This window comes from Trypanosoma cruzi, genomic scaffold (genome assembly GCF_000209065.1).
Source record: "Trypanosoma cruzi strain CL Brener 1047053517081 genomic scaffold, whole genome shotgun sequence".
In the NCBI taxonomy this organism is placed as follows: Eukaryota; Euglenozoa; class Kinetoplastea; order Trypanosomatida; family Trypanosomatidae; genus Trypanosoma; species Trypanosoma cruzi.
This window is the reverse complement of record NW_001849542.1, coordinates 256,316-266,477: the sequence shown is the minus strand read 5'-3', so window position 1 is coordinate 266,477 and position 10,162 is coordinate 256,316. Positions and strand designations below refer to the sequence as shown.

Here is a 10,162-nt window from a genome sequence, read left to right as displayed (position 1 = left end):
CTGCTCCACCTCCGTCTTCGCCTGCTCCACAGCACGCAGCTGCCTACCCAGATCATCGCTCGTGGCGGCAAGGTGCTCCCGCAGCTCATCGCGCTCCGACGCCATTGCCTCCAGGCTCTGCTCCACCTCCGTCTTCGCCTGCTCCACAGCACGCAGCTGCCTACCCAGATCATCGCTCGTGGCGGCAAGGTGCTCCCGCAGCTCATCGCGCTCCGACGTCATTGCCTCCAGGCTCTGCTCCACCTCCGTCTTCGCCTGCTCCACAGCACGCAGCTGCCTACCCAGATCATCGCTCGTGGCGGCAAGGCACTGCTGCAGCTCATCGCGCTCCGACGTCATTGCCTCCAGGCTCTGCTCCACCTCCGTCTTCGCCTGCTCCACAGCACGCAGCTGCCTACCCAGATCATCGCTCGTGGCGGCAAGGCACTGCTGCAGCTCATCGCGCTCCGACGTCATTGCCTCCAGGCTCTGCTCCACCTCCGTCTTCGCCTGCTCCACAGCACGCAGCTGCCTACCCAGATCATCGCTCGTGGCGGCAAGGCGCTCCCGCAGCTCATCGCGCTCCGACGTCATCGCCTCCAGGCTCTGCTCCACCTCCGTCTTCGCCTGCTCCACAGCACGCAGCTGCCTACCCAGATCATCGCTCGTGGCGGCAAGGTGCTCCTGCAGCTCATCGCGCTCCGACGTCATCGCCTCCAGGCTCTGCTCCACCTCCGTCTTCGCCTGCTCCACAGCACGCAGCTGCCTACCCAGATCATCGCTCGTGGCGGCAAGGTGCTCCCGCAGCTCATCGCGCTCCGACGTCATTGCCTTCCAGGCTCTGCTCCACCTCCGTCTTCGCCTGCTCCACAGCACGCAGCTGCCTACCCAGATCATCGCTCGTGGCGGCAAGGTGCTCCCGCAGCTCATCGCGCTCCGACGTCATCGCCTCCAGGCTCTGCTCCACCTCCGTCTTCGCCTGCTCCACAGCACGCAGCTGCCTACCCAGATCATCGCTCGTGGCGGCAAGGTGCTCCCGCAGCTCATCGCGCTCCGACGTTATTGCCTCCAGGCTCTGCTCCACCTCCGTCTTCGCCTGCTCCACAGCACGCAGCTGCCTACCCAGATCATCGCTCGTGGCGGCAAGGCACTGCTGCAGCTCATCGCGCTCCGACGTCATTGCCTCCAGGCTCTGCTCCACCTCCGTCTTCGCCTGCTCCACAGCACGCAGCTGCCTACCCAGATCATCGCTCGTGGCGGCAAGGTGCTCCCGCAGCTCATCGCGCTCCGACGTCATTGCCTTCAGGCTCTGCTCCACCTCCGTCTTCGCCTGCTCCACAGCACGCAGCTGCCTACCCAGATCATCGCTCGTGGCGGCAAGGTGCTCCCGCAGCTCATCGCGCTCCGACGCCATTGCCTCCAGGCTCTGCTCCACCTCCGTCTTCGCCTGCTCCACAGCACGCAGCTGCCTACCCAGATCATCGCTCGTGGCGGCAAGGTGCTCCCGCAGCTCATCGCGCTCCGACGCCATTGCCTCCAGGCTCTGCTCCACCTCCGTCTTCGCCTGCTGTAGCAACCTCATGTTTTCATGAATTCCGCCCTTTTCCTTCTCAAGTGCTTCATACGCTACTCGCAGCTTTTCCTCCGCAGTCTCTGATTCATCCAGACGCCGCTGGCATTCAGCCAGAGCCTCCTGAAGCGCCGAGAGCGCGCTGTCTCGCTCCGCTAAACCCTCCTCATTACGCCGTTCCAGCGCAGCGCGCTCGTCGGCATCCCACTGCGCGTTTTGGTTCAACTGATGCTCGTGCTCCACCCCAAGGCGGGCTACAACCGCTTCGTAACATTCGGCGTGCAGTTCCATCACAGCGAGCAGGTGGTACGTTGTCCTGTCATGGCGCTGGTCCATCTCCTCCACCTCGGTGCGCAGCAGCACCACAGCCCTCTGTAGACTCTCGTGCTCGTCCCGCAGCAGCTCCAGCTCGTGCAAGAGCCGTTGCTGCGCCTCACGCTCCGACTCAAGTTGGCGCATGCGATCAGCAAGCTGTGCGTTCTGACGCTCTAGCTCCGCACGCTGCTCCTGCGACTGCCGCGAGTCGCTCAGCGCGGCATTCAGCTCTTCCTTCCACACGCCCAACACACGCAACGCCTCCTCGCGATCGCGCCGCTCGCGCTCCAGATCCTCCATGGTTTTCCGCAACTGCTCCTGCCCGCTCATCACCTCCGCTTCCTTCCGCCTCCGAATACGCTCCATTTCATCCTCGCGGCGCCGCATTTGCTCAAGCAACTCCCGCTCGCGCTGTGCATGCTCCTCCTTCAGCCTCTGGTTCGCTCGCTCGTGGTACTCCGCCTGCCGCCGCGACTCCTCCACCTGCCGCTCCAAAGCGCCAGCCCTGCTCAGCAGCTCCTGTCGCTCAGCCTCCGTCGCGCGCAGCATCTTCTCATGTATCTCGTTCTTCTCCCGCTCTCGCTCCAGTGCCTGCAGGTCGGCAGCGCGCTTCTGAGCCTCCGCCTCCAGCAGCCTGAGCTTCTCCTCCAGTTCGGCAACGTATGCAGGATCCTTGCCCTGAATGTCCTTGCGCATCTGCTCCATCTGCTCCTCCAGCTCACGGATGCGACGTGCACGCGGGTCCTCATTCACCTTCGTCACATTCACAATGTCACGTGCACGAGACGCGTAGCGCAGCGTGCTCAGCGTCTCCTCGTAGTTCATCGCACTCGGGCTCACCGTCGCAATCATGAACGTCTTCGAGTTGCCGCCAAGCGAGTCCTTCAGGAGAAACGTCAGTTTCGACTCGCGGTACGGCGGCATCGACCACTGGCTATCCTTGTTCTTTGTCATGTCGGCCAGCATGTCAATTACGCGCCCGAGCGTCGTCAGCGAAAGGTTGATGTGCCGCGCCTCGCTGAACTGCTGCCCAACAACCTCGGACTGCGCGACACGCTCCGACCCCGCCAGGTCCACAAGGTTCATCCGGCTGTTCTTGCCGGCCGTCGTGATTGTCTGCCCAGTCGCCGCCTGCATCGACCTCTCCTCGCGCAGCAGCAGCATGAAGATCGCGTGACTGCGGCTGCTGCGGTCGTTCATCTTCGTCGCGGCGGTGTGGCGCACGCGGTTGCCGGCCTCGATGAGCCCCAGGACCTCGTCCAGACTCGACACCTCGCGCAGCTCCTGCCCCTCGATGAACACGCCACGCGTCGGGTGCTCGCGCACATCCACAAACACCTCCTCCTTCGAGCCCTTCTTCCGCTTCGCCAGCAGATCCGACACACGCTCGTTGTACACCTCGATGTACCCCACCTCCACCGACCACTTCGAGTGGCCCTCCGCCTCGATGCGCTCGCGCATTTGGAACAGCTCCAGGCACAACCGCGGCGTCACGCCAGCGTCAGCTCCGCCAACCGCGTTCGGGTCAGCGCCCATCATCGTGTACGTCTTGCCGCTCCCAGTCTGCCCGTACGCAAACAGGCACGAGTTGAACCCGTTGAACGCGTGTGCCACCAGCGGCCGCCCAATCGTGGCGTACACCTCGGCCTGACCGACAGGCTCGCCGCCGCTCTCGTCGGGGCTGTCAAGCGACCAGAAGACATGGTCAAACTGAAATGTGGTTGTAGAGTTCTTTTGTTCCTTGGTCGCATTGACCGCCTTGAGCTTCACCTGGCTGTCCCGTTGAGAAGCTCTTACCACAACTTCACTACTACCCCCGCCCTCACGAGCGTTCAATGGCCTCACCCGCACAGAGACTTTTACGCTTTCTTTCGCTTCTTGCAAAGTCACCATTACGCGCTTAAGCTAGCCTTAAAAAAAAAAAAAAAAAACTTACTACCTTGGCTAAAAATTCAAGTGCAATGGGAAATTTCTTTATTTGTATACTCATAGAGAAAGAAATAGAGAGAGAAATAGAGAGATAGAGACTCCAGAAACCAGTTAAATCTTCACGAAGGTGTACAAGAAAGCACTCCAATAATTCACAGGTAAAATCATTGTTAAGATTGATAAAGTGGATGATACATACCCCATTTTCTCTGAAAGAACAGAGATAAGGTACAGGATATTCATCCGAGCCGCTGACCGGATTCCGAATTTGTCCATATGAAAAAAATAAAACGGAGAAAAAAGTGGTAGAGGTTGTGGCGAAGCCGCTGCCTCGATGTTTGCTCCGATTTTATGTGTTCCGATAGTCTCTGTCACGACACGCTGCACTCTTTTGGGATTGAATACACTTATTACATACAAAGTGGCAGAATTAAAGATTTTCCATTCACAAGATCCCAGCGCAAGGTGCGAATCAAAAGAGAGCGTGTGATAGTCAAAAATAACAACAAACACTCACTTTTTCCTGCGCGTCTGTAATTGCGTGTGTGAAAAAAAACTACGTCTCTTTATTCGTTGCCTTGTCCTGTTTCAGCGATGTCTCCTCCAACAAGCAGCCAACTAACTCCTGAAATGAAAACAGAGCAATTTCGTCGTGTGCCCGAGACCGGTTGCGGAGAAAGCCTTTTCTCTTATAAACTGGCACGCGAGGAGCAACAGGAAAAAAGGCATCTGTCATATTTGGGTTCATTTCCCCAGAACTGCAGACAGAGAAAGCACGAGATTGCCAGGCACGAAGAAGTGTGACTCGGATAGTTTTAAACAGCCCTTGTAGTTTCATCTCCAGTTTATCGTCTCCATGTGGGGTATCCTGCCCAAGACCACCACACCTGTGGATCGTTTCCTTCTGCAGTTCCCATTCTATGCTCGAAAGGAGCCTTTTTCGTGACGGTGCATCGGTGGAAGAATCAAACGTAGCGTGGCCAAAGGGCAAACGGATAAATAGGAAGCGCCGTCTTTGCGAGGCTTCTACTCCTGCATGTTTGGCAATCCAGGCGGTTGCGTCGCCCCATGGCATCCCTGTGTATGAAGCAAGCCAGTTTAATAACATTGGTGGAAGCACTGCGTCCTCCCCACATTTCTCCAGTGATAGGCTGAGATTGCGAACCGCCGCAAGGACGCTTTCCGTGATCGCCTCTGCAACGGTTGAAGAAGTAAAAGAGGAATTTAAGGATTCCTCCCACTGTACAAGCGCCCGCATCGTCCAAAAGAGCCACACAACAAGTGTCTGTTCATCAGAGAGAGAAGGAGGTATTTCTGAGAGCAGACGCAGCCACTGCAATGCGGTGTCCGCTTCTGTCCCTTCGCGTGCCGCCTTGTCGTTCGTAAGAAATCCAAAGCAGGCTACCGCCTCAAAAAATAAAGTCATCACCTCTTCTGATGTCCATCCAAAATGCAGAGATGAATGAATACGCTGTTCAGGCTTGTCCAGTTCATGTTCAAAGGACTCTAAATTTTTCTCTTCGAGTGCACAAACAATGTGGCGGAGCAACACTGCCGCATCTCCGAGCTGCTGATCATCTTTAACCCAACTAACCATTACCTGTAAAAGCAGAGAGAGAGCGCATGTATTTTTGGTAGGAGCTCTTCTAAAACCGTCCACTTCCTCTTCATCCAGAATGCATACTGCATTAATAAAGACCCTGTAATTTCCCTCGCCCACACGGCGGAAAAGGCCAGAAATAAAGTTCCTTTTTTCGCGAACCGAAAGCCGTTGGGATAAATATTCTCTGAGAAGTAATGCCAATTCGTCATCCGAATGCGATGGACCTCCCATGCCACATAGCGTAGCGAGTTCAAGATGAGCTTGACACATCCAGAAGTTCTCTGCCGCATCGTGGAGACTTCCTCGAAGAAGAGAGTCCCTAACCACCTCGCGCACACATTTCTCTAGTACTTCACTCGACGCTGACAAACGCTTGTTCACAATTTCCTCAAGGAAGGTTAATGGCGACAAGCGTGTGGCCAACGCAAAGATAACCTCTCGGCATCGCATCGTTGTTGGTATTTTTTTACGGAATAAGATTTTCCTTTCCCTTCCTTCTAAAGCACAACTATGATCACACAAAATGAATGGCCACTCGTCCAAAACCTGCAGAACAATCTCGCAGGAAGGTGCTCGTAGTATAAGACGTGTGAGAACTAGCTGTTCAGTGGAAATGGATGGCAACACACGACACCTCTCGCTTGGCGGTACCCCACCTTCATATGCGTTTGCCCACTCTAGTGCCACGCGTCGGCAAACGGAAAAATCCGCTATTCGTGTCGTTGCTTCCATGAGGCGATGAAATATCTCAAGCTCCTCCTGTATTTCGTCATCTTCCTTACACTCCCTGTAGAAAGAAATTAGAGCGGCAAAGCGTAACACATCCAAACTACTCTTCTCTAATTCTGATAAAATAGCAAGTGGGCCGCTAGCTTTCTCCTTCAATGTTTGTTCCATGGAATTTTTGTCATCTTCCAACGTGAAACTCACCGTTACTTCGTTATCCAAAAATGCCGCAGCGCAGTGGAATGAAGACGATGAACGAAGAACACCTGAAAAAACGCGTTGTGCCTCGGTTTTTCCTTTCAATGCGTCCCAGTATGATTCCCATCGAAGTAGTAGTTCATCCATTAAGGGGACCAGAGAAGGTGGATCGATACATGCCTTGTAACAAACATCATGGCTAACCGCATCCAGTATAGACTTCGTATCACTTTTTAATCGTACCTTTTGAAGCTCTCGCGTGTACGGCTTCAAAAGAGAGTAAAAATGCAGGTTATGAATTGTTCTCAATGCATCCTCCCAACGCCTTTTTCGAAGATTATGCCACAATGAAAGGTTAACAACAACACAAGGAGCCAAAAGAATAGGTAACAAATCTGAAAACAGGGCCTGATAACACCGCACAGAGTTTGACCCATGATGATCATTTCCCACAACTACTGAAGATTCCCCCGCGGAATGAGCCATGTTTCGCACAATGTATCGAAGTCTATGATACAATGGGCGAAGAGTGGGTTGGTACTGAGTGCTGTGAAGAAGAAACGCCAAGGGAGACGGTGGACTGTGCGACACATCGTCAGTATTTATTGATTTAAAAATAAAATTTGAACCTTTTTCACCGTGTCTTCGCCCTCTCGATTCAACTTCAAAAGAAGAAGAAAAGTTCAACACCTCCAAGACAGTGGAAGCACTGGCGCCATGTCCCTTAAGCGCGATCTGCAAACGAAGCAAAAGCGACATCACGGCTTCATCAGCGATAGGAAGATGTCTTTTGCGAAGAAACTCATAGCAATCAAACGTTGACTGCCACGAGTGCATTCTTGTGCACAGGACCTCAGTAGTTGATATGGTCCAATATGCCTTCTTGGTATCTCCTCTACTGGCCTGTGTGACACCAGCCACCGCTTTTACAAGCCCCGAAGGTGGTATAGGACGCCCTGCCATAAAGTATACATACACTGATATTTGAGAGTGCTACCTGTACTTCTTTTCGTTTTTTGCCAACTGCAGCTATTCCCTTCGAATTCCAGCTCTACCTTATTAACAACAAAAAGTATGTTTTTGAGGGGGTTCACCTACGGTGCGTTTATCCTCCAATCGTTAAACGCACGCATTAAAACTAGACGTCTAGAAACAAACACAGGGAGAAGGATAAAAATATTCCCCGTAAAAGACCCCAATCAAATGTTATAACACAATTTTAATGGTTCCAAACAAGGAAATTCGTTTTGGCGTTCATTTGAAGATAAGATGCCGACTCATTTTGCCCAGCTTTTTGCTTTTATCTTTTATTTATACAAATGTTTCATCCAAGGGTTTTGTGTTGTTGTTTTACGTCCCCATTTTGATCTCATTCTCTTTTTTGTTAATCCAACAAAGAAAGAGGCAGTCCTCGAAACTCCAAAGAGATGATGGTGGTGGCGGAGCAGAGCGCAGGCCTGCACAGAGCAAGCATTAGTGCATTCTTCACAAGTTATTCGATCCAGGTGAATAACACAGTTTTTCCAAAAACTACTCTCTTTTCTTATCTTTCTCCAGCGTCTTTTCCAGGTTTTGTTGGTCTAATTTTTTCCGCGTAAGTTCCCTGTAGGCCAAAATCTGCAAAAGAATAGTTGCGTTTAGTCCCACTGCAACTCCAAACTGCATCAGCATGACATATTTGCCCTTTTCAACAGAAACATTATGAAAAGTCGTTAGCAGTCGGGCAATGCCACCTACCATGGCTAAGTAATATGTCAAAAAAGACACGTGTCCTGTCGACTGATTTCGATAATTCATTATAATCTGAGGCACACGACTGCTCATACCCAAAAAAATTTGTAAACCCAAAAGCCATTCATGGAAAATGCGGGGAAGAAATCCACTTGACATGACAACAAGTGCCACTGCCTCAAAAATAAATACCAACAATGCACAAGACATACTACGTTGTAAGTAGCCCACCAAAAGTAGCAAAAAAGCCACTTCTCCCATAATGAGCATATTCTCTCCATAATCTTTGAAGTTTAGCGCTTGGGCAATTCCCCAGCTAGTGGTAATAACATAGGCCGTCATCTCAAAATAGACAGAAGCAAGGGAAATGCCATCCGCGCTCCGGTGTTGAAGGATTTTCAATATTTGTGGAAACTTCAGTAAAACTGACCCAAGGACCACTGCGTATGGGAGAACATCCGCGACAAAGTAGCGTAAAAACACTTCGAGATTCATTTCCTCGCCTTCATTTACAAAAGAAGGGGTTTCGGTAATTGGTGTAAGATCTGGGGGTGACATTTTCAAATATCCGCCTTTCTACCGTGTGTGCACGTTTCTTTTTAGTTTCGAGAAAGGAAAATATTCTCCCGCACAACCCCTCCGTAAATTTTGTATGCCTTTTTCAACCCCAAGTTCGACAGACCTGTGTTAGACACGAATTTAGCAATAAAATAATTATTTATTGATATTTCTCTTTATTATTCAACACAGAATGAGGCCAATAAGAAAAGCGTTTATATTTTGAAGTAAAAGAACAATAAAAACGCATTTCAGGCTTATAAAAAAAGCCAATATAAAAAAAGAAAAAGAAAAAAAAGTTTTTTTTTTTTTTTTTTTTTTTTTTTTTTAGGATCCAATATAATAATAAGAAAAGCTATCAAAGCTCTGAAAAGCTCACAGCCTTGTTCATAGTCCACAAGGCAACCATCATGCTGCGCACTAATGAGGTGGCTTCATGGTAAAAGTGTGGATGTGCCGGATCAGAATCCCCCTCTTCGTTAAATATTGGCATCACACTACCATTTTGTGGAAATACAAAGAAAACACGAGGAAAGTATTCACCTTGTCCCGCAAACGCCTCTCGCAGAGCCTCCGCTTCTTCTCTTCTCAATTTCCCTTTCCTACGACCCCTATTAACAAACAAAGAGTCATTGTGAAAGTGTGGCAAAGGATATGGATATTTTTCGGTTATGTCCTCCAAAGACTCAGCAACTACCATGGTCATGTACTCACTCAAGAGCTCAAATTCCGCGCTAATTCCCACATTCTTTAACAACGCATGACACGCAAGACATTCATGTTGATGAAACAGCAACATAATGGGCCTAAGGCATATCTCATTCGAAGATTCTGAATGGGCCGCTGCTAAGGAATGCATTTTTTTATCTCCGCCCGTTCCAGGCAAATCTGTCGATCCCGAAGCTGAAGGAGCTGCAAGAGTCGATAACAAAGTGCATCGGGCCGCAGTAACAATACGAATCAATTGTCTCCATTCAATCCAAGGAATATGCCCAGCAAATTTTTGCATTGCGGTAACTTCGACGCCTTCATCATCGCTCTTGTATGGACTACGACGATCACGTGAGCCATCTTTAGAGACACTTTTAGCGGTAATTGTCACGCAGACGGAAAAAAAAAGAGCGAAAATCAAAAGCCGGTAACACATACAAACAAAAAAAATGTTTTTGAACTGTAACCGCATACTAAACCTAAGATCAAAATGAGGAATTGATTTCCTTCTTACCAAGAATTCGCACAAGGCAATCTCAGCCTTTGTATTTTTGTGCGTTTGTGTTTGTATGCGAGCAGTGACCTTTCGGTTTATTTTATTTTTCTAAGAAAAAATTAAAAAGTAGAAAAAAAAAGGAGATGGAAGCAATAGGGAGTAATTTCTTCGTCGACAGCTGTTTAATTATTATTGCTATCATTATTACTTTTAATAATATTATTACTATTATTAATAATATTACTATTAGTATTACTATTATTATTATTACAATTATTAATAATACTATTATCGCTATTATTATTGTTATCACTATTATAATTATTACTTTTTTATTGTTATTATT

The 10,162-nt window shown here is 49.9% G+C and overlaps 3 protein-coding genes and 1 pseudogene across 3 annotated transcripts, besides 16 other annotated features; all 4 read right to left on the bottom strand.

The window, feature by feature from the left end:
• Nucleotides 1–761: a sequence feature (areas merged during assembly that could not be assigned to a particular haplotype. This can correspond to areas where the two haplotypes were merged or to regions with more than two copies in the genome that were merged during assembly.).
• Nucleotides 17–3,757, bottom strand: Tc00.1047053511249.110 (annotated as a pseudogene).
• Nucleotides 762–1,814: a sequence feature (areas merged during assembly that could not be assigned to a particular haplotype. This can correspond to areas where the two haplotypes were merged or to regions with more than two copies in the genome that were merged during assembly.).
• Nucleotides 1,815–3,027: a sequence feature (haploid, Esmeraldo-like haplotype).
• Nucleotides 3,028–3,541: a sequence feature (areas not merged during assembly with more than two copies in the genome that could not be assigned to a particular haplotype).
• Nucleotides 3,542–3,604: a sequence feature (areas merged during assembly that could not be assigned to a particular haplotype. This can correspond to areas where the two haplotypes were merged or to regions with more than two copies in the genome that were merged during assembly.).
• Nucleotides 3,605–3,702: a sequence feature (areas merged during assembly that could not be assigned to a particular haplotype. This can correspond to areas where the two haplotypes were merged or to regions with more than two copies in the genome that were merged during assembly.).
• Nucleotides 3,703–4,247: a sequence feature (areas merged during assembly that could not be assigned to a particular haplotype. This can correspond to areas where the two haplotypes were merged or to regions with more than two copies in the genome that were merged during assembly.).
• Nucleotides 3,855–3,891: a sequence feature (CT-rich).
• Nucleotides 4,029–4,303: a mobile genetic element.
• Nucleotides 4,248–4,692: a sequence feature (areas merged during assembly that could not be assigned to a particular haplotype. This can correspond to areas where the two haplotypes were merged or to regions with more than two copies in the genome that were merged during assembly.).
• On the bottom strand, nt 4,350–7,283 carry Tc00.1047053511249.100 (hypothetical protein, conserved; the record flags this gene model as incomplete). Its single annotated transcript, XM_807496.1, has 1 exon — nt 4,350–7,283. One exon carries the CDS (start codon nt 7,281–7,283, stop codon nt 4,350–4,352), a length of 2,934 nt encoding a protein of 977 aa, XP_812589.1.
• Nucleotides 4,693–5,180: a sequence feature (heterozygous, non-Esmeraldo-like haplotype).
• Nucleotides 5,181–9,992: a sequence feature (areas merged during assembly that could not be assigned to a particular haplotype. This can correspond to areas where the two haplotypes were merged or to regions with more than two copies in the genome that were merged during assembly.).
• On the bottom strand, nt 7,851–8,609 carry Tc00.1047053511249.90 (hypothetical protein, conserved; the record flags this gene model as incomplete). Its single annotated transcript, XM_807495.1, has 1 exon — nt 7,851–8,609. The coding sequence occupies one exon, from the start codon at nt 8,607–8,609 to the stop codon at nt 7,851–7,853; it is 759 nt and encodes a 252-aa protein (XP_812588.1).
• Nucleotides 8,909–8,938: a microsatellite.
• On the bottom strand, nt 8,968–9,792 carry Tc00.1047053511249.80 (hypothetical protein, conserved; the record flags this gene model as incomplete). The annotated part of the gene is made up of 1 exon (XM_807494.1): nt 8,968–9,792. The coding sequence occupies one exon, from the start codon at nt 9,790–9,792 to the stop codon at nt 8,968–8,970; it is 825 nt and encodes a 274-aa protein (XP_812587.1).
• Nucleotides 9,993–10,076: a sequence feature (areas merged during assembly that could not be assigned to a particular haplotype. This can correspond to areas where the two haplotypes were merged or to regions with more than two copies in the genome that were merged during assembly.).
• Nucleotides 10,036–10,162: part of a microsatellite that runs on past the window's edge.
• Nucleotides 10,077–10,162: part of a sequence feature (areas merged during assembly that could not be assigned to a particular haplotype. This can correspond to areas where the two haplotypes were merged or to regions with more than two copies in the genome that were merged during assembly.) that runs on past the window's edge.